This window comes from Rattus norvegicus, chromosome 10 (assembly GCF_021556685.1).
Source record: "Rattus norvegicus strain SHRSP/BbbUtx chromosome 10, alternate assembly SHRSP_T2T, whole genome shotgun sequence".
In the NCBI taxonomy this organism is placed as follows: domain Eukaryota; kingdom Metazoa; phylum Chordata; class Mammalia; order Rodentia; family Muridae; genus Rattus; species Rattus norvegicus.
The window spans coordinates 39840184-39862746 of NC_141543.1; the positions used below are offsets into that span (position 1 = coordinate 39840184).

A 22563-nucleotide genomic window follows, 5' to 3' on the forward strand; every position below is an offset into this window, starting at 1 on the left:
GTCTGTTTTTCACGTCAGCCCAGAGGCAGAGATCCTGATACCATTCCATTTCAGTCATCCTGGACCTGGGGAGATGGGGACCTAGATGTGAGCTGCTAACATCATAACTCTAGGCACCATCGCATGACACAAGCCCTCCTTAAGCTGCAGGTCAGGGCTGGGCTGCAGGTGTCATTTAAGCCTCACTTTCAGGGGAGCTGCAGTAATTCTCCAGGTGTAGACAAGGCAGACAGAAGACACTGCCTGAAGCCAGGCGAGGGATGGGCCAGCCTGATGTGCTCAGTCAGACTGTGGAGAAATGCAACCTTTCAGGAAATGGGGCCAGAATGAGGCTATCTACAGCTCCAGACAGCATATGGGAGCCAGGGACGGGGCCCTGAAGCAGCAATGTCCTTCTGTGCTTAGAAGTGGGCTAAAGGTCATGGAGGCTGCTGGGCATTGAGGACTAAGACAAGTGCTCAGAAAGGGACTGAAAGGGACAAAGAGACATTAGGATGAGAGTGAGGAGGAATATCAAAGGTGTGCTGGTCAGTTGGTACCTCACTCCGCCATGTCTTGGCCCATCCCAGAACCTGTGTAGCAGCCCGCAAAACACCTCCAGCCTACCTGCAAAGAAAACTAAGACTTTACCCTCTGGAGTTCTAGCATGGCTCCTAGGCACATTTATCAAGGAGATGACCGTCCCTTCCCTTGGTTCCAGACTTCCTTGACTTATATTTCTTCCTATAGATATCCTTCATATTTTCTTTCCATCCCTTCTATGGGCCCACCTGGATAGGAATAAGGGACACACCCAGTCTGGGGATATCCACGGTAGAGAACGAATCCTCACTGTCTCTCAGACGTTCTTGTGTGAGATTGCGTTTTCCCTGTTTCTCCGGGCAGATGCTTTTGAAATTGTGTCTTTGCTGGGTATGAGCCTGTGATCCCAGCACCCAGGATGCCGAAGCAAGAGGATGGAGAATTTAAGGCTAGGCTTGGCTACATGGATCCCTGTCTGAAAAGGGAAGGAGTGGGAAATGGTCGGTTCCTGCTTTAAAGGGATTTGCTGGCTGTAAACTGGGCCATCAAACTAAATAAATAGATGAGCAGGAAGCAGAAGAGGAGTGAGGGAGGAAGCTTGCAGCTCAGGAACACATGGCTTCCTGCATAGGCTTTTCCATCTGAGGGGGTCCCTGGGGCTTTAGATGAGGGTTTCAAGGGAAGGGAAAAATAGTTTCTGGCCTGAGTATCTTTACCCACTGCCTTAGGCTCCAAAGCAGGGGTGGATCTAGACTCAGATAGACTTGGGCTGCCCTAAAACTGCTACCTGCTGCTTCCATTTCCTCAATACTGGCTGGACTCAGGATCCTCCCCTCCCTCTGAGGCTCTTGTGATGACTAAGTGGGATGCTGTTGACCTGACCAATGCCCAGCCCCTCATCTTCCAGAAGCCTTCCATACCATCTGCCTGGCTCACAGCTAGATGCCAGCTTTGCCCTGGGACTGGCTGCACCACACGCAGTCTCTTGAGCCTGACATCAGGGTCTCCATGACTCAAGGCTGGAAGGTGCCCCCAGGACTGCTGACAGCACAGAGGAGGTGTGCGCTCTGGCCTTGCTGACCCCAGCCTGGTGCCCGCCTCTCCTGCTCTGCCACAACCTTGGGGGCCAGGGCTCTGCTGGCCAGGGGAGGAAGAAGTCAATTCCCGAGTCAGGAACAGGAAGGCAGGGGGAGCGCAGCAGAGGCCAGGATGACAGTGCTTCCTGCTTCGGGAAAGGAAGGACAGCAGAGACAGACAACAGCCAGGCAGGAAGGATGCACCCTTTGCAGGGTTGTATGTGGGGGTTGGGTGGTCACGGAGCCTCTGAACACAGCAGCCCTCTGGCCCAAATGGATCCAGGTGCTGAGTAATCTCAAGGTTTTCCTGACCCGTCAAACCGGGAAGCATCTTTTGCAAAGGAGCAAGGTCTTACTTAGTTCCAGGCTAAATGAATACAATTCGATCTGTTTAGCCATCTTTCCATCCATCCATCCATCCATCTGTCCGTCCATCCATCCATCCGTCCACACCCATCCAGTCACCCTTCCAACTGCCTTTCAATCCATCCATCTGTCCATCTGTCTAACCTTCATCAGTTTACCCACACACATCTATTCCTACAACAAACTGTGTCCTTTCATCTATCTACAACCATACAATCACCCATCTCTCTTACTTTAGCCTACCTGTCCATCCATCTGTCCCGTTATTCACACACCCTTCCACCCATCCACCTATTTAGTCATTCAGCATGTATCTATCTTACCAAGTGCTGACCTAAGTAGGCATTGAGTGGGATAGAAAAAAAAAGTCATTTGGTCCTTACCCACTGAAACTTATTGCTAATGGAGCAAGACAATGGAAGGCAGGGACAAACAAACATTTACAATGCCTGCCTCGTAGCAAGCATGAGGCCGACATGGAGCCTGAAGAAGGAACTTGGGTTTCGTAAGAGCGAGGAGGTCACATCTAAGCTGTGACCTAGAGATACTCAGTGAATGAAGAGAAAACTTGCATAGAGGACAGATATAGCCCTACTGTGGGAATGAGCAGGATACGCTTACTGCTGAACAATGAGGTGGCTGAAGAATGTGGGTGTAAGTGGAAATGGGCCATGAGTGTGTGCAAAAGTGAGTGGACACCAGGTCTCCAGCAGAAGTTTGAATTTTCCCAGAAAGGCAGTACAAAGTCACATAAAAATATTCAAGTACACATGACTTCAGTATGACTTCACTGTGAGACACACACACATACATATCACATATATACGATGTAAGTATACATTATAAAGTATATTCTATATTATATTTACATATGTTTTGCCTCCATGTGTCTGGCCACCACTTGCGTGCCTGGTGCCCACAGAAGTCAAAACGTCTCAGATCTCCTGGAATCGGAGTTGTGGTTGTGAGCCGCCGTGTGAGTGCTAGGAATCAAACCTAGTCTTCTGGAAGAGTAGCCAGTGTTCTCTTAGTCACTGATCAGTTTCTCCATCCCCTCACTCTGTGTGTGTGTGTGTGTGTGTGTGTGTGTGTGTGTGTGTGTGTTAATATTACCAACAAATGTATGGAGGAAATCTTGAGGAAGACAGCCTGCCCAAGAAACCATTTGGGGGGTCAAACATAAGTAGTAGAACCCTAGAGGTAAGCACTGGACCCACCAGACATTATGGTATACGTCCTAGAGAGAAGAAATAGCCATTCATGCTGTTCCCACTTGGAGACACTGAGACTCTAAAAGACGAAGCCTTGGATGGGGATAAAGGAGTCTAAGTAAGACCTTAGATGAGGAACATGAAGTTGGAGTGTTTGTGGGGCTAAATCCACTGCACATCTGGACTCCTTTAGCTGAGTTGAGAGAGGTGGTCTGAGCTGAAGATACAGATTTTTTTTTAATTATCTGGATCTTTAGAAGGGAGAGCATAGGCAAGGGAGAGTAAAAGGAACAGGCAGCAGTAGGTGAAAGAGAATAAAGAAGACAAGAGTGGCAAACATCCTGGATGGAGGTCACCGTGGTGTGGCTCCACTCCAGAGGTGCACAAGATAGATAGATAGATAGATAGATAGATAGATAGATAGATAGATAGATAGATAGATAGATAGATGCCAGAAGCAAGTGGAGAATTGCTTTGAGGGTTTCTTGTATGAAGATGGCAATTAGAAGAGAAATGAGTTATGTGAGATTTGAGTCTAGGGCATTAGGGTTTGGGGACACAGCAGTGAGCTTGCTGTGAGAGCAGGTGTGGAAAGCCCTTCTGAGAGGCTGGCATGGGCTTCAGATGAAGGACAGTAAAGCTCCCCACTCACGCTTTACTTGTGAATGCTGAGAGTTGAGGAGGAAGAAAAGAAAATTCTAGACCATATTAACGAAGACCACTCGGTCTGCAAGGAGTAGAACCAATGGGACACTGCCAGTATGAAGGGCTTTGTGAAGCAAGGTTGAGCTTCTCTGGAATGTGGTATCCTGAAACTGAGGATTATAGGCAAAAGGACAATCCAGATGACAGGCTGTGGGGTCTCCCCTGCACCTGGACAAGGGCAGAGCCAGGAGAAAACATGGGGTGATGGATATTATTGATGAAGGTGACAAATTTATCAGTGGCGGATAAGGACACCTGAGCAAGAAGGAAAGGAAAAAGGAAAAGGAAGGAAACATGGAGTAGCAGGCATCCGGGGATGGTGCGATTTTAAGTGGTGACCACATCCAGGCTGTGCCCTTGGAAGTCAGTGGCTGAGGGGGAGAGGAGGAGAGGACTCAGAGTTGAGGGAGGGGGAGTCATCCTGTGGATGTTGAAGTCATGGAGAATGGCATGAGTTGGGGTGGGGAGGAGGATGGTGAGCCAGGCGCTGCAGTCAGCAGAGAATGAAAGGAAGTGAGCCGGGCGAGAAACTGATGACAGCTTTAGTGGGGAGAACATGGTGCCATCAAAAGCGTGAGCCTCCAGGGGTTGCTACAGGGAGGGGTAGTGGCCAAAAGGCATTCTCCATCTGGGATATGGGGTGGGTTGGAGAACCCAGCAAAGGAAGCCATGTCCTCAGTCAGGTTTCATATAAGCAAGAGGAAACAGGATGGATAGTCTTAATTAGGATGAATTCCTACTCCGGGGAATACAGTATGGATGGGGCTCCTACAGGCTTGTTTGCTTTCATTCCTCTGTCTATCCACCCTGGACCATTTACCCACCCATTCAACCCATCAATCTCCGTTCTTCATCCGTCTGTCAGCTCAGTCTCCCATCCATCCCATTTATTCGTCTGACAGTCCGTCATCTGTCTCATCCTCTTTCCCACTGTTATCCACCAGCCACTCTGACACCCATCTTCTGGATCCTTGTTGCGCATCTCCCAGTTGGAGTTTTAAAAAATGAAAGTCACAATTAAAGCTAATTAACAACGGGAGCTCTGAGAGGGACCAGACGGAAGCCTGTGTGATAGTGACTGCTCCCTGGGGAAGGGAAATATTGAACTAGACTAAAGAGGGATATCCCCAGAAGGGAAGGAAATGGGAGTGTCCCAGACTGCGGGGACAGACTAGCTGTGGTGCCCTATGCCTCTTAGCAGCTAAAGTCAGAGGGACAAGGAGCAGCCAGCAGGTGGGCTGCCCCTCTGCTCTATGATAGAAGCAAAGAAGCTACCAAAGAAAACCGGGCTTCCAACCTCCACAGCTCTGCAACTGGCAGTTGCCAGGGGGGCTCACACAGATGTACGCTCCCAACATGGCTGGGGGAGGGCCCTCTCTACTAGGTGGGACCGAGGTAGATGGGCACTGGCCATTGTAGCTCTCTTCATGCTCCACATGCCGCCTTCACCCTCACCTCCCACAGGTCATGACCCATACCCCTTACACCACCTCCTTCCACAGCTCAGATTGTAGACCACTGTCCACTCGGTCACCTGCGTGTTTGCCCAGATGTCTACCTGTTGTGGTAACCTCTCCAACCCAAATAAGCCCGTGTAAAGAAAGCACAACTCGATTAATATGAATACAAGCTCACACCTAGATTGGGCAGGAGGCATAGCCCCTCCCCTTTTGGTATTACTTTGGTTTTTCTCGTCGTTATATCTGAAATGACCCTGTTCACCACAATGAAAACTCTAGGTGTCTAGTGGCAGCTTCTCCTATCACAGTCATATCAGGCAAGCAAGATCCAACAGCTGTATATCAAATCCACTCATCTACTGATGCTGACCTGGCCCTCGGTGGTCTGATTTCTTCCTTGCACTCAGTATTCACATTTTTCAAAGGCTAAAGATTCAATTATTGCCTTTCTTGCTGCTGAATCTGATACACTCCTTACCACAGCTGAGGTTGGCAGTGGTGACACACCCCTTTAATACCAGCACTCAGGAGGCAGAAGCAGGTAGATCTTTGAGTTTGAGACCAGCCTGGTCTACGGAGCAAGTTCCAGGATGTCCAGGGCTACACAGAGAAACCCTGCCTTAGGAAAAAAAAACAAAGCTGGCTCCACAGAGACTCTTTTGGGAGTTCTTCCCTGACTCCCCTGAAGCTGAGCCTTCTGCAAGCTCTCTCCTCCAACAGTAGAAGACTCCTCAGATGTACCCAGGAGGTCAGGCAACCACTCATTTAGAAAGCAGTTTACAGAGTCCAGACACTTCTCACCTCAGAACCTCAGAGCAAGCTGTGAACCAGAGCCAAGGCTGCTGACCTGGGTATCAAGACCTAAGTACAAAAGGGAGACCTTGACAACAGCTACCTTCATAGGCCACTACCTCAGTCCAGCTGAGGCCTCAGTTTCACTGACTGAACCATGGGACTAGATATTTCATAAGGTCCCAGACAAGTTTGTCTGGGAGGTGATAGGGACAGAAGAGGGGAAATAGTTACAAATTTGACTGATGACCATGTTGTCTGCATGGTGCTAAAATGAGACTTTGGTGTGTGGAGTATGTTTTCCTGGCACCATACCACTCCGTCAAGTGGCTTGTGATCAGGGTGCATAGAACCATGCATAGTGGGGTACTCTAGGCTCTGCCCTTCTACCCCTACTGACTACAAGGCAAGGACTGAACTGAATGAGGCTAGGGGCAGGAGAGTGGTCTGTGACCACCACCCCAGGAGGACAGGGACTAGGGGGGGAGGGATAGGACACAGCCCTGGGCCTCCAGTCACACAGTCCTCCCTTCCTGTTGTCTCAGGATGATCCTGGCAGGATGCATCTGCCAAAGCTCCAGGCCCAGACCTCCCCCAGGCCATGCTCCCCCATTACCCCCCATCAGGATTCCATTCAGTCAAGTGCATGCATATGCAACTGAGAGCAGATCAGAGATTCACAACCAGGCACACTTGTACACACAGTTAAAGCAGCACCCATGACTCAAAGGCATGTGTGTCTGCACACTGTGTTTGCCCTTGTGCACGCATGCAGATACACCTATGTATATGCACCCGCCCTACTGGGAAATGGAGGGTAGGTACAGAATGATGTGAGCCACAGAGCTCTGAAGAAGGCCTTCACCTAATCAGCCTAGTCATGGGAGGCTGAAGGTGAGTTCCCCAGCTAAAGCAGAGAGGCACCATGAAAAGGCCTGAGGGTGTGGAAGAGACCTAGGCAGGCAGAACCCAAAGGAGGCTCAGACAGTTGGGCAGAGAGAAAAGAAATTTGCAAAGCCTAGAAACTGTGAAGAAAGGAACCGTCAGGGACCTACGACAGGGTAAGGTAGAGTACAGGCCTAAGATATGAAGCCATCGTAAGCATCGGGTGTAAATGTGGGATTCAGAATCTCAGGCAGAGCTCTGGGGACTCCACATTCTAAATCATTTCCCCTGCCCCCCACTACCCCCATCCCATAGGAGTAAACCTGGAGGCTCCTCCCCTTCCTGCTTCCTGCCGGCAGCTCAGCTTTCTTAGGGTCAGAGGTCAGGCAAGCAGTCATGGTCAGTTGGGATTGGGCTCAGTCTGTGGGCAGCGATAGGGTGGTGGTGGGGACTGATGGCCTTGGCCAGAGCAAGGAACAATTTATGGTGGAGATCGATAGTTGTTGTGGGACCTTCGGGTTGATGCTGTAGTCAAACTGCAACATGATGGGAAACAAGACTATGCAGACTGAAAGCCACTGGGCTGGCCCTGCCTTGAGGCAGCATCCCAGAAGGCCTGCCTGTACCTGGACAGTGCAGGAGTTGTCACATGGCCCCATGGCATAGCTCCTTAGTAACCGTGTCTTTCATCTCAGGCCTGGCAAATGGCTACTCCATGACCCCTCCAACTCTGAACATCACAGAGGATTCATATGTCATTGACACCGGGGACAGCCTATCCATATCCTGCAGGTACTGGCTCCTCCCCACCTGGCGGTTCATGAAGGCTGCCCAAAACTAGGACAAAACGTGCTTGGCTGAAGAACCAGAAGGCCACCCCTCCCCAGGACAGAGAGTCCTAGACACTGAGTGGGAGTCCTAGGGTGTGGTCTCCCAGAAGAGGTGCAGACAGATACCCTGAACTCACCTTGCCCTCCCTTCTCCTCTACTAGTCACTTACGTCCATTCCCAGCCACCTGTCACCAGCCCCGGGCCTCCTCACAGTACCAGCTATTAACTGAGGCCCATGTTACAACCTGCCCATTCATAGCCCCAAGAACCAGGCAGAGAGTCAAGGGCTCGGGCAGTGGATCTGGGGACTGTACCCCAATCCTGGATTACTCTTCCTTGGAATGAAATAACCATGGGTGAAGAAGTTCTTAGCCCTTGAGGGAGGCTCCTTGGAGAGTGTGGCCTTAGGTAAAACTTGAGTAGGAGAGATCCTGACTTCTCCTATTCTCGGCTAGGGGGCAGCACCCCCTCGAGTGGACCTGGCCAGGGGCCCAAGAGGTACTGACCACAGGTGGGAAGGACAGCGAGGACACGCAGGTTGTGCAAGACTGTGAAGGCACAGAAGCTAGGCCCTACTGCAAGGTGCTGTCGCTGGCCCAGACTCACGCCAACAACACGGGCAGCTATTACTGCTACTACAAGTATATCAAGGCCCGGATTGAGGGCACCACAGCTGCCAGCACCTATGTGTTTGTAAGAGGTGAGGCCTATCTTGGGCAGAGTCCTGGAGGGAGTACCCGGGGCCTTCACCCACTTCCACCCTGCTGACGCCAAGCTGGCAGGAGTGAGTACGGGGCCTTACCCTGTTTCCACACAGAAGCAGGACGCTAGAACTTCACCACCCTGACCCACACACGGGGCTCCCTTATACTTCCCCCACCCCCAGCCCTAGCCAGAGACTCCCTGAGCTGTTGCCTTACCCAACCCTACTCCAACCCCTCAGACTTTGAACAGCCTTTCATCAACAAACCTGACACGCTCCTGGTCAACAGGAAGGACTCGATGTGGGTGCCCTGCTTGGTGTCCATTCCCGGGCTCAACATCACACTGCGCTCGGTACTATTCTCTTCCCCCACCTGACCCCAGGACCTCGCCCTCCTGCACATCCTTGGGAAAGGTAGCTGACCATCACTATGTCCCACCAGCAAAGTTCGGTGCTGCACCCTGATGGGCAGGAGGTGTTGTGGGACGACCGCCGGGGCATGCGGGTGCCCACTCTACTGTTGCGTGACGCCCTGTACCTGCAGTGCGAGACCACCTGGGGAGACCAGGACTTCCTTTCCAATCCCTTCCTCGTGCACATCACAGGTAGGGGGCGCTGGTTCTATCTCACTGAGGCACCACTCTCTGTGCCCCAAGAGCAGCAGGGCAGACTGTAATGCCTTGTCCTACTAGTTCCCAGTCATGGGGTTATTAGTATCACGGACGGTCTTGTCACCCACTTGCTCTGCGTGTACTATCCTGTGAGGAGTGTGGGAGGTGACACTGTGTGTGTCACCAGGCAATGAGCTCTATGACATCCAGCTGTACCCCAAGAAGTCACTGGAGCTGTTGGTTGGAGAGAAGCTGGTTTTGAACTGTACAGTATGGGCTGAGTTCGACTCTGGTGTCACCTTCGACTGGGATTACCCAGGAAAGCAGGTGAGATCGGCAGCTCTACCAGGTTCCTTATTCCCATAGCCCTGTCCTCAGTATCACCCCTAGGAGTCACCGTGTTCATGCTACCTGTGCCTCTATGGGGGAGGAGATACAGACTCCGGAACCCAAGTGAATCGATGGGGAAGTTTTCTATCCCAAAACAAACTCTGAAGCCCAGCATCCAGAGCTACCTGTGTTTGGGCAGGGTTGTGTGCCTTTGCTGGGTTAGGTCTGCCCTTGCCTGCCTGCTGACCCTGGGCTTCCCCTGGGTGCGGCAGGCAGAGCGTGCTAAGTGGGTACCTGAGCGGCGTTCCCAGCAGACCCACACGGAACTCTCCAGCATCCTGACCATCCACAATGTCAGCCAGCACGACCTGGGCCCCTATGTGTGTGAGGCCAACAATGGGATTCAGCGGTTCCGGGAAAGCACGGAGGTCATTGTGCACGGTATGACCTGGGAGGCTGAGGTCATTGTGCCCGGCATGGGATGGGATGGGTCCAGTATCATGGAACCTGGAGAACATAGGCGGTGTGAGTCAGAGGTCACGATGCACCTGAGCAGAGGTGGGGCCAGCCAAAAGGAAGGAAGGGCTCTGAGGGGAAGCCCTGCCCAGCTCCTACCAGCTGGACAGCAAGCTCCAGTCTGCAGGGGGAGAGGCTGGGAAGGCCTGGGGGATAGTCAGCCCCAAGTTTACACTCATGCCTCCTGTTTGGCAGAAAAGCCCTTCATCAGTGTCGAGTGGCTCAAAGGACCTGTCCTGGAGGCCACAGCCGGTGACGAGATGGTGAAGCTGCCCGTGAAGCTTGCAGCTTATCCCCCACCGGAGTTCCAATGGTAACAGCCTGGGCCCCCTCCCCTTGCTGCCCTGCCAGGCCTAACACAACACTGACCAAAGAAGGAAAAGGACAATATCCTTCCCCATCACATCAGTGGCCCTGAATCTCAAAAGAGGATCTGTCCTGCCCATCAGGGCCTGCATACTTGAAACTCAGGTGGGACCCTCACTAAATAGAGTCCCTAAAGGGAATGAGTGCCCTATTCAGCTACAGGAAGCTTGGCCCGGGAGCAGCTAAACCTCAAAATGTTTAAACACCAAGTCTGGTATGTGGGGTGTGATAGGCAGTGTGGGGTTTTATATACCCGCTTTTTACATCACCTCAGACTCTCCAAGACTCTGCCAGCTGGGCCTCCACACAAGGAGCAAACTCAGAGCCTACTCTGCAGTGGCTACTTCCCTGGGCTCCCTTCTTATAAGAGTTCTTCTCTGAGGACCCACAAATCTGAGATATCATAAGACTGATAAATTATTAGGGAGCCTGGCTCTGAGCTGTATGGTAGTGAGAGGCCTGTAGGAGAACTGAGAGCTGGGCCTTCCCTGCAGGATATGCCCAGGGCACAGAGGAGACCCTCAAGATATACCTTCTATATCCTCCTAAGCGAGTACAAAGCCTCAATCCTCCCTTACACTCTGAGCTACCTCCTTGATGCAATCCTACTGCAGCTTCCGTCTACGGATAAGGAAACGGTCCAGAAGAGGGACAAGCATTCTCACCTGAGCCCCAGGTCCCCTGGCAGGAATTCCTGTTTTGTCTCTTCCTGTCAACCCAGAGTAGCCCTGCCCTTCCAAGCTCGAGGTGCCTCACACTTGGGAAAAAAGGTTCCAGTGCTGGGACAAACAGAGATGCCAAAGGTCCTCAGCCAGGACCCACTGGCCATAGACTGGAAGCTGGTTCCTGGGAAGGTTCAGGGTGTCCCAGTTACAAGCCTGTGGCTCCAAATCCTCCATCTAAGGCCATAGCTTTGAGCCATATAGCACCACATGGCATAGTATCAGAGTCCTAGAGGGAAGGTCCGAGAGACCCTGATGAAGCTAGCACAAATACAACTCTTCGAGTCACAGAGTCCCCTGACCTCCGAGGCCAGCAGGACTGAGCCTGCTCTCAGCAGTTTCCCACAATCTGCCTTCTCTGACTTTTCTCTCCCACTCAGCTAACACTTTCCTCTCAGGAGTGTGCAGCTGTCCCAGCGCACATGTGTTCATCACAGTCTCACAGGCAACCACCGTTTAAGTGGTACAGTGTTGGGGTTACTCTAAGTCAATGAATGGATGAGGGTCTAGTGGACAGACAGCCAAGCCGGAGCTTTGGCCCAGTGTGCCCAGAAACGTGCAGGCAGTATTTCAGTGAGCCTTTGCAATTCCTGCAAGTACATTGTTCCAGTTGTCAAATAAAGACACTGAGGCTTAGGGGAGTTTTTAACCTAAGATGTGTCCCTTTTCAGGGCCACGGAATCATGGCTTAGCCTATCCGGAGGACAGGGGCCACAAAGCCCAGGACTCAGGCTACAGAAACAGTCTAGGGTATAAGGCATTTGCTTACACTTACAGCAGAGGCCTAGAGTGACTACACATGCCCAGTAGGGTATTATGTAAACAGGATACAGCAGTGAGTTGTCCCTGTCCTCAAGAGGACAAATTCTTATATAAAACCCAGTGTGACAGACAGGAGTATGGGTCTTGGGTTTGATAGGAAGAAAGGAGTGGGGGTAGAGAAAGGGGACAGAGAAGGAGGGAGGGAGGGACTGGGGAGGGAGAGAGGGAGGAAGGCAGTGGAACATGGCAGGCAGGGCCAGATGACAACCTTCTTTGAAGAGCCAATACTCCAGCCCCAGCTCATGAAGGAGAGAGCCATGCAAGTTGTCATCTACAGAAAGAGGATCCCAGTTAGGGTAACAGTAAGACAGAAGCCCTGTGAAGGCTTCGGCTCGGCAGAACTCACAGAAGCTTCCAGAGGCAGCTGTTGGAGAACCAGGCGATTAACACTCCCTGTGCTCAGCCGCTGCCGTCCCCTCATCCATATACACTGTGAGGAAGCAGACAGGGCCCATCGAGGGTGTCAGAATCAGTCTCTGATGCTGAAGCCCTCCCAGCAGGTGTAGAAGAGCTTCATGGATGAACTGGGAAACTGATTTCCTAGTCCCTAGGCTAACTTCACAGAAGAGGGAATGGCTGCCCTAAGCAGAAACTGGTAGGGGGTGTCAAAGGATTTAGGAGTGGGTCCAGAAGTGCCACTGCGGATCTCAGGATGGTCCTGAAGGTCAGTGGCACTGCTGAGCTGGCCACATAAGTCAGCCCAGTCCATCTTTCCTCAGACCAGGGACTCTGTCCATCCCACACTCCTGCTGCCCTTCTTGGTCTAGTACAGGAGAGGCCTCTTGCTCTAGCCTGATCTATCAAGAGAGGCCACATGGTCTTCTCTTCCCACCTCCAGCAGTATGTGTGACCTTCATATTAGTGCGGTCTGCAGCCACAAAGCCAGTGAACCTTGGATATCTTCTAAAATGTATCTAGACCTTTTTTGTTTGTTTGTTTTATCATAGCCCCTGAGCACGTGAATAACACAGCCTTTTATGAAATATGATATATGAGTATCAGATATCAAGATGATTTACAGTATATAGAGAGGCTACTTTATAGAAGGGACTTGAGCATTGGGTATTTGTGGTTTTAATTTGTCTTGCTGTCTTGATTTTGAATTAGCATATGGTATATAGAGTTTATTATGACATCCTCAAACAAAATGTGTTCCTGTCGAACAGGTACAAGGACAGAAAGGCAGTGACTGGGCGCCACAATCCACATGCTCTGGTGCTCAAAGAGGTGACCGAGGCCAGTGCAGGCGTCTACACCCTCGCCCTGTGGAACTCTGCAGCCGGTCTGAGGCAGAATATCAGTCTGGAGCTGGTGGTGAATGGTATAGCCCGGAAGGATGGGAGAAGGGATGGGTCCTGGGGGCTGGAGGGTGGCGGTGGGAGCCAGCTGACTGACTGTTTGCTTTTTGCCACAGTGCCGCCCCACATCCATGAAAAGGAAGCTTCTTCACCCAGCATCTACTCCCGCCACAGCCGCCAGACCCTCACCTGCACCACCTATGGGGTACCCCAACCTCTCAGTGTTCAGTGGCACTGGAGGCCCTGGACACCCTGTAAGACATTTGCCCAGCGCAGTCTGTGAGTATGTCCCCACCACACCCCCTTCTCCCCTCCACACAAGAGCTTAGCTCAATCATGGCATCTCTTTATAGGTGAGGAGACAGGACCAGAGAAGGGAGATAAATTTCCCAAGCTCAAGGTGTAAGCAACACAGTCTTGCCCAGATGAGACATGCTCCCTGCACCCAGCTCAATGTCAAAATGACTGGTGGGGCTGGGTAGGTGTGGCGGCATGTGCCGACACTTGGGAGGTAGAGGCAAGGTATCAGGAACTGAAGATCATCCTTGGCTACATAGTGAACCAAAGCCAAGAAGAAAAAAAAAAAAAGACAGAAGAACCTGGAAGGACATTTTAGATAGAGACAAATTAGACACACAGGGAACAGGGGAGAGGGAAAGTCTCCCATGAGCAGGAAGTCCGAAGGCATCAGGGAACCTGGTGGAGGGCATTCAAGCAGCAGAGTGACAGGTTTGTCCTTCAGTCAAAGATTCTGTGTTCACGTGCTAGGGGATGAACAGAGCCCAGGAACCCAGGCAGGAAAGCAGTCTAGCCCCACCTGCTGGCCTAGGGGTTGTGGATCCAGAGCCATCAGTGAGGAGGCTCAGGAGAAGTAGCCTGTAAGCCTGAGACAGCCTGAAGCATTCAAGGCTCTTAAGGGATTCTTGTGAAACACATGCAGCTCACAGTGGTATCTCCTAGTTTACCCTTCTAGTACTCTTATGCTCTAGGCCAAATGACCAAGTCTTGGGATAGCCCCTCCCCACTCTTCAGAGAGGGGCAGACAAGATCTTGTCTAGCTCCAGGCCAGCAGAAGACTGAACTGAAGCACTGAGTATACCCAGGAGAAAAGAGAGGGAAATGCTACTGGGATGGGGTTCATGGGGCAGAGTGATGACTTATGGTCCTCCTGGAAGTTCGGTGAGGACATCCAGCGTGGACTCTGCAGGCAGGACACATGGCAGACATAGGACAGAACAGTGTCTGTGTGAAGGAAGGATTGTAGGGCTGCAACAATGTTCTGGGCCCTCATTGTCCTTGTTCCCAGGCCTGAGGGGTGTCCCTTACCCACTGTGGTGTGAGACGATGTCTGAGAATAACAAGGTGTAACCCCCAGCCCCTGCCTAGGCCTTCCCTTCCTTATTCCTGACCTACCCTTGTCCCTCTTCACCTGGCAGCCGGAGGCGGCAGCCGCGGGATGGCATGCCACAGTGCCGAGACTGGAAGGAGGTGACCACTCAGGACGCTGTGAACCCCATCGAGAGCCTGGACACCTGGACCGAGTCTGTGGAGGGCAAGAACAAGGTACGGGTCATATGGAGAGGAAAACCCAGGTCCAGCCAAGCTGCCTCTTGCTGGTATTGAGTTTCTACCTGCCTGCAGGGCTCAGAGAACCACAGCTGACAGGCAGGTGACTTTCCTGCCCTCTCTGGATCTCAGCTCCCCTGCCTGCCTGCGAGCCAGGCCTTCTCAGACAAGGAAGCTGAGAGCCAGGAGAACCCAGCTGCCTGCAAGCCCCAAGGCTTGGAGGGGATGGGGCTGGGGGCTGACCCGGTCTCCATAGAAGGCTGGTGAGCCGCTGACCAGGAGGGGGAGGGGGACTGAACAAAGGCACCCACTTCCTACAGTCACTTCCTGTTTTCCTACACACCTCCAGAGCCTCTTCCTGTTCCAGGCCCGGCCAGGAAGTGCCCAGCTTGGGATGGGGGTGGGGGGGTCTTTGGATGATAGGCAAGGCCTGTGGACCTCTCTCCTCCCCGATTCTTCAAACTTGCTAGTCCCTGAGAGCAGGATTTCTCTAGAATCTTGGGATACCTCTGTACACATACATACACCTCCTCCACTCCCCTGGACCTTGAAGAAGTGTTATACGCCTTCAGACTGACGTAGGCACATCACAGAGACCTTGAACAGTGACCAGCCACTGACCTTAAGCCACAATTCAGAAGTAGCTGGCCCTGGTGTGACTCATTGCAGTCTGACTTTTAACCCTTGCTTAGACAGGCCCAGTTGCCAAACTGGCTTCTGACCCTTCAACATGGCACAGATAAGTCCCCCTGGTCCTGCCTATGGGCACTTTCCAGCCCCAGCCACTACCTAGGCCAGCTGTCTACACATTGTTTCTTGGCTTTTCCTGGGTGCTGCCTCTCTACTGCCAAAGGCCTTGCCTCGTTGCTCTGGACAGTCTGTAGACTTCGGTCACTGCCAGCACAAACCTCCGTTTCCCCCTTACTGGTGAGCACAATAGCCTCTCTGGAGAGGAGGAGGGTCCAGGTATACAATGGCGCCTTATGCTTCTGTTCTGGGTAGACGGTGAGCAAGCTGGTGATTCAGGATGCCAATGTGTCAGCCATGTACAAATGCGTGGTCTTCAACAAAGTGGGCCAGGACGAGCGGCTCATCTACTTCTATGTGACCAGTGAGTAACCGGACTGTCCCCAGAGAGTACCACCTCACCTAGGCAGGCCTGGGTTCCAGCAATGAGCTCACTGGGTTTCTGGTGACCATGGGAGCATTCAGCCCGTGGAGCTACCACCGCCTCATCACCTAAACATAAAGTGGAAGAGATACATTTAAGGATTCTTAGCCTATAGACTGACACCCATTCTCTAGAGTCCTGTGGTTCCTGTGGTTCCTGTGGGCATGTTGCAGTGGAGAGAAATTCCAATCATTTACTCCGATTTCCAAATGGGTTAGTGACCTCTAGAAAGCCAGGTGTCACAGGAGGAGACACCTACTGGGTCCAGGACTATGGATGACGTCACCTGAAGGAGCAGGTGGAAATCGTGAGAATGGCGCTGGCAAAAGCTAATTAAATCATTGCAAGGAAACGCCAGGGTCAGGGTGTGGTCAGTAGCTAAAGAGAACAAGGACCCCCCCCCTCGGTCTGGTGATAAGAGCTCCAGGACCTGGGCTGCAGGAAGTGTATGGACAGTTCCCTGTTTGTGGCATAACTAGGAGTATGTGAAAGCTAGCAATACAGGAGGAGCCTAAAGCCCGGGGATGAGACTAGCTTCCAAGACGTGTTGGCTCCTTAGATCAGGGAGAGGAAGAAACAGGAGAGGGGGGTGGATAATAGACAACGTGAAAACCTGGCTACACGCTATGTACACCCTTGATTAAGAACTGAGTGGTGGAGAGGGAGACCCACACTGCGCGGCAGTAAACATGGAGACAGTGTCACTCGGGTTCCTCTCCCCTTCTTAGCCATCCCTGACGGCTTCAGTATCGAATCAGAGCCATCCGAGGATCCCTTAGAAGGCCAGTCCGTGCGCCTCAGCTGCCGGGCGGACAACTACACGTATGAGCATCTGCGCTGGTACCGGCTCAACCTCTCCACGCTGCACGACGCTCAAGGGAACCCCCTACTGCTCGACTGCAAGAACGTGCACCTGTTTGCCACGCCCCTAGAGGCCAACCTAGAGGAGGCGGAGCCTGGGGCCCGCCACGCCACCCTCAGCTTGAATATCCCCCGAGTGGCGCCCGAGGACGAGGGTGACTACGTGTGTGAGGTGCAAGATAGGCGCAACCAAGACAAGCACTGCCACAAGAAATACCTGTCCGTACAGGGTGAGATGGGCGTGGCAAGCCGGAGAGGGCGGGGCCAGGTTTCTCAGCCTTTGTAGCCTTGCACCCAGTCCAGCACAGCCCTGGGTGGTTGAATCCCAAGCCTGGGTCTTCAGAAGCACCCCCTGAGGCCCAGTTTAGCCGTAGAAGTCCTTCGCATGCTCAGTCCCTGATCCTTCATCGCCACGTCACCCGTCTCACCCTTGCACCCACCACTACTCCTATCCCTACTTAAAGCCCCTCACTGCCCCATCCCGAGGTACCCTCTTGGTTTCTGCGCCTTCATTTAGTTTCTTCTCTACCCCTGCCCCAGCCCTGGAAGCTCCTCGGCTCACGCAGAACTTGACCGACCTCCTGGTGAACGTGAGTGACTCCCTGGAGATGCGATGTCCGGTAGCCGGAGCACATGTGCCCAGTATTGTGTGGTACAAAGATGAAAGGCTCCTGGAGAAAGAGTCGGGTAAGGAAGGTTGCCTTAGGTGATAGATCAGAGGTCTGCAAGTCCGATATCCCTATACCAACCTGTACTGGAGCCTTCATTCTACCTCTTGCAGGAATCGACCTGGCAGACTCCAATCAGAGGCTGAGCATCCAACGCGTGCGCGAGGAGGACGCGGGTCGTTACCTGTGCAGTGTGTGCAATGCCAAGGGCTGCGTAAACTCCTCCGCCAGCGTGGCCGTAGAAGGTGTGTCCCTGCCTGGCTCTGTTCAACCCACCTCACACACCCAATTGGTGCTTTCCTGTGGCCGTTTAGTACAGTAGTTCTCAAGCACGAGGGACACTTCCTGTTGGCTACATTTTCCCTCTCATGTACCCGCCCAGGCTCGGAAGATAAAGGCAGCATGGAGATTGTGATACTCATTGGCACTGGCGTCATCGCAGTCTTCTTCTGGGTCCTCCTCCTGCTCATCTTCTGTAACATGAAAAGGGTGAGGGTGCTCCCTGCACAGAGGTCCTCTCCAGTGCTGAATCGACATTCCTGTGTCCCCATTCCCTTTTCAACCCGGGAAACCCTTAAGATTCCCATCGTGATTCACTTATCAGCTTCCTGCCCTAAGAATTCTCCTATTCTCCCATGTTTGGCTCCAAGTGGAGCAGAAGTTGTCTGTTGGCCTGTCCCCACCCCCTCCTTGACTGACAACCCAGAAGCAAGGGCCATTTGTCCTAGGCAAAATATGTCCAAGCCACAGTGATCTGTCCAAATCAATGAGTTGTCTCCACCTCCACCCCCAGCCTGCCCATGCAGACATCAAGACGGGCTACCTGTCCATCATCATGGACCCCGGGGAGGTGCCTTTGGAGGAGCAGTGTGAATACCTGTCCTATGACGTCAGCCAGTGGGAGTTCCCCAGGGAAAGGTTGCACCTCGGTGAGGCCAGCACCCAGCTTGCCCCACCCAGCACTCACTGCCTGGCAGAGACAGCTTCAGCTGCCACAGGGTCAGGCAGGCTGAAGTAACAGAGATCCTTCCATTCTCAGAGCTTGTGCCAGGATGGCCCTCCTGGTCTCCACCTGGCCTGACCCATTCCAGCTGGGTCAGAGTCCCCAGAACCACAGCCAGGGCTCCCAGTTCCCAGGCCCCCGAGGTCATTTCCTGCTGCTCTGAGCAGGGTGGACCTGTCCCACCTGCCTGAAGAGGATGCGGGGGTCTTCCTGTCTGCCTCTCCTCTGTGTTCTCCAGCTTTCCCTCTCTAAGACTCCACTCCCTATCCCCTTCCTGTTTGGCAGAAGAGCCTTCCATTTTCCTCCTGCCCCAAGCTCTTGGGACAGGTCACCCCTGCTGTCCACCTTTTGTCCACCCTCACTCCCCAAACCCCGTACAGCTCACCTGGAACTGGCCCCCTGCTTCCACAGGGAGAGTCCTAGGCCATGGGGCTTTTGGGAAGGTGGTGGAAGCCTCAGCCTTTGGCATCAATAAAGGCAGCAGCTGTGATACCGTGGCGGTGAAGATGCTGAAAGGTATGGGGCTCACGGGTAGAAGGCGCTGTGCAGCTAGGGGAGGGTCATGAGCTCTGCGTGAGCCTGACGCAAGAGCAAGAAGGGAAACACTCAGAGATACAATCCCCACCAAGGTTGAACAGAAGGGATTAGGAAATCAGACCCAAACCTCTACCCGAACCCTCTGCCTCTGCAGGGTTAGCAGCACGCGCTAGAGACTCAGCGCAGCCTGTATTCCCAGCACAGGGTTTAAGCATGCCTTTGCTAAATCAGTGTCTCAGGAGGCTTGAGCAGATTGGGAAAAATACCAGGGCTGATTTGGCATTGTGCTATGCCTCTCTGTCTCCTCCAGAGGGCGCTACTGCCAGCGAACACCGTGCCCTGATGTCCGAGCTCAAGATCCTAATTCACATCGGTAACCACCTCAATGTGGTCAACCTCCTAGGGGCGTGCACCAAGCCCAATGGTATGGAAATGAGATGACCAGAGGAAAGGACTGGGCAGTGGGCATTGGCACTCTCACTACGGGTGGGAGGAGCCATGTGGATACTGGGGACCTGCATTGGAGCCTAGCTGAGAGCAGGAAGGATAGACCAAGCGGGGGCGCCTTGCCTATACGCAGCTGGCATCATTGAGTGCCTAACTTCAGCTCTGTGGTGCCCTAGGCCCTCTCATGGTGATCGTGGAGTTTTGCAAATACGGCAACCTCTCCAACTTCTTGCGTGTCAAGCGGGAGACGTTCGACCCCTACGCAGTAAGTGGGTACCCCAGCCTGTTGCAGGAGTCCAGTTAAAGAACGGGTGGACTCCAGGTTGGCTGGGATGAAGATCTAAGATGCTTCTAAGGTAGCCACCCTGGGCCAGTTCCTCACTTTGCTTTGGCAGGAGAAGTCTCCCGAGCAACGCAGGCGCTTCCGCGCGATGGTAGAAGGCGCCAAGGCTGATAGGAGGAGACTTGGAAGCACCGACAGAGCCCTGTTTACAAGGTTCCTGATGGGCAAAGGAAGTGCACGGCGAGCCCCATTTGTCCAAGAAGGTAAGAGAATGGCTTCCACTTGCCAGTAAAGTCTCTCTATTCGCTTTACCCAGGGATAACGTAGCCTGCGCCCTCGGTGCCAGGGCTTCTATGAGAGAATGGTAACGCACTCTGCTTCAGAAGAGAAAGACATCCCAGGGGCAGGAAATGAAATTTATCTCGGGTATCACAGGATAAACAGCAATGGATTGCAGATTGGGTCAGAGAGGGGGTACAGAGACAGACAGCAGATGCAAAAGTGGGTGCCCCGGGGAGCATAAGGGTGACAGGTATAACGAGGGCGCATAGTGTCTGGAGTTTCAGGGGCCTGGCCAGGAAAGCTGTGGTCAGGGCTGGGTTCACAAATGTTAAAATTTGGAGCTGAGACAGAAGATGAACTCTAACAGAGACGCCTCCTGAGCTTCCCTCCTTCTGCGCAGCTGAGGACCTGTGGTTGAGCCCGCTGACCATGGAGGACCTTGTCTGCTACAGTTTCCAAGTGGCCCGGGGAATGGAGTTCCTGGCTTCCCGCAAGGTAGGTCCCTTGACCCTACCAGGTCCTTTTCAGAGGAGAAGGATACACATCCCTTGCCATAGATACGCCCAGTCATACTTTTATTTTACAGTGGCCTTAGTACCGATTCAAATTTGTCCTATTTTGGAAGAAGCCCAGCCCAAAGTGAGGAATTCCCTGCCTCACATCTCCACACTAAGCAGTGGCCATCGAATTACCCTGGCTGGGTCCCTAACTCGCGGCACTGTCTTCAATTTCCTATGTCCTCCTCCATTAATCTACTAATCTCTCTCCGAATGAGCAAGATGCAGGAGGCATAGGAGGGTATATTCTAAGGAACCTCAGAGCTCTAGGCTAATGTCACCCTGGGGGGGTTGAAACTAAACTCATTACTACTCCCTCCCTCCCTCCGCCCCTAGTGCATTCACAGAGACCTGGCTGCTCGGAACATTTTACTGTCAGAAAGTGACATAGTGAAGATCTGTGACTTTGGCCTCGCTCGGGACATCTACAAAGACCCTGACTATGTCCGAAAGGGCAGCGTGAGTGCAGGCTATGCGGTGCAGGGGACTGGGATGGACGGGGAAAGTGAGACCACAGGCCAACTGTCCTCTGGGCAGCACTGGCTCAAGGTGACAGGAACCTCTGGCCTGCCAGGACACATGCCCAGCTGCCAGGGGACCCACTGTTCTTAAGAGCTCAGCAAGTGTGCCGATTACATGTCTTATTGCTGTGATGAAAGACCAGACTGAATCAACATACAGAGTACACCATAGCATAGATGGCATAGTGCCCATAACAGGAGGGTGCAGCTCATAGGGTGTCTGAGTTAGGGTTTACTGCTCTGAGCAGACACCATGACCAAGGCAACGCATATAAGGACAACATTTGACTGGGGGCTGGCTTACAGGTTCAGAGGTTCAGTCCGTTATCATCAAATCAGGAACATGGCAGTGTCCAGGCAGGCATGGTGCAGGAGGAGCTGAAAGGTCTACATTTTCATCTGGAGGTTGCTGGCAGAATACTGACTTCCAGGCAGCTAGGACAAGGGTATTAAAGCCCACACCCACAGTGACACACCTACTCTAACAAGGCTACACTTCCTAATAGTGCCACTCGCTGGGCCGAGCATATACAAACCATCACACAGGGTGTCAGTCAGGAAGGAGATGGAGATGAGTGCTTCTACTCAGCTCAGCTTGGCTTCCATTTCTCATTGTCTGCCTGGCTTCTCTCTCTTCTTTTTCCCCTTCTGTTCAGCTTGGGATACATGGAGTAGGACAGCCCACATTAGGCTGGGTCTTCCCATCTCAGTTAGCCTATTCTAGGTAATCCTCCACTGACAGTGTCAGGGCTGTTCAGAGGGCTCATAGAAGGGCACTTGCATGATTGACCAGAGCTCAGTAAGGGCTTGTGCCAGGGAGAGGAAGGAAGATGGCTGGAGAGAGAAAATAATCAAAGTGCGCCCAGGGCGATGTAATGACCACTTGGCCTAGAGTGGCCACCCTATGGAAAGCTGTTGTCCTTCGTGCTGACTCCTAGGTCTGGGAGGCAAATGCAGGTAGGGGCAGGTGTGCATGCCCCCCTCCATAAGAGTCCAAGAAAAGGGCTGGGAACACTGGGTTGGAGGCAGAGGCCAGTCTGGAAGGACTCTCAGATAAAGCAATAAGGTGGAGGGAGACTGATGGAGGGAAGCACGATTAAGAGCTTAAGAGAGAATGAAGAGAAGCAAAGAAGAGAAAGAGGAGAAGAGAAGGGAGGAAAAAGGGGTAGAGAGACATAAAAGAGGGGACAGAGAGTAAAAAGCAAAGGGGGTAGGGAAGCAGGAGAAAGGAAAAGATAAAAGTGGGAGGGAGGGGGAGAAAAGGGTAGAGGGAAGGAAGGAGGGAAGAGAGGGGGAAGGGGAGAGGGAGGAAGAGAGGGAGCAGGATAGGGAGAGAGATCTGGGCACCCAGGACTATTCCAGGAAAGACCCAATCTTCACAGAAGGAACCTAGGATTGTGGGTATCCTGGTGTCTGACCTTAGCCCTCTGTCTTCCACCACGAGACACATC

At 52.7% G+C, this 22563-nt stretch overlaps 1 protein-coding gene across 1 annotated transcript in view; it reads left to right on the forward strand.

Moving 5' to 3' along the window:
- Positions 1-22563, forward strand: part of Flt4 (Fms related receptor tyrosine kinase 4) — a 41107-nt gene that overhangs the window by 7314 nt on the left and 11230 nt on the right. Inside the window, 22 exon segments of the mRNA NM_053652.2 lie at positions 7713-7809; positions 8304-8548; positions 8792-8904; positions 8994-9156; positions 9350-9489; positions 9765-9933; positions 10204-10321; positions 13085-13239; positions 13333-13495; positions 14653-14779; positions 15785-15893; positions 16682-17044; positions 17355-17501; positions 17596-17727; positions 17865-17971; positions 18276-18411; positions 18897-19001; positions 19333-19446; positions 19646-19734; positions 19865-20015; positions 20435-20529; positions 20928-21050. Of these exon segments, the coding sequence (NP_446104.2) occupies positions 7713-7809; positions 8304-8548; positions 8792-8904; positions 8994-9156; positions 9350-9489; positions 9765-9933; positions 10204-10321; positions 13085-13239; positions 13333-13495; positions 14653-14779; positions 15785-15893; positions 16682-17044; positions 17355-17501; positions 17596-17727; positions 17865-17971; positions 18276-18411; positions 18897-19001; positions 19333-19446; positions 19646-19734; positions 19865-20015; positions 20435-20529; positions 20928-21050 (3161 nt within the window).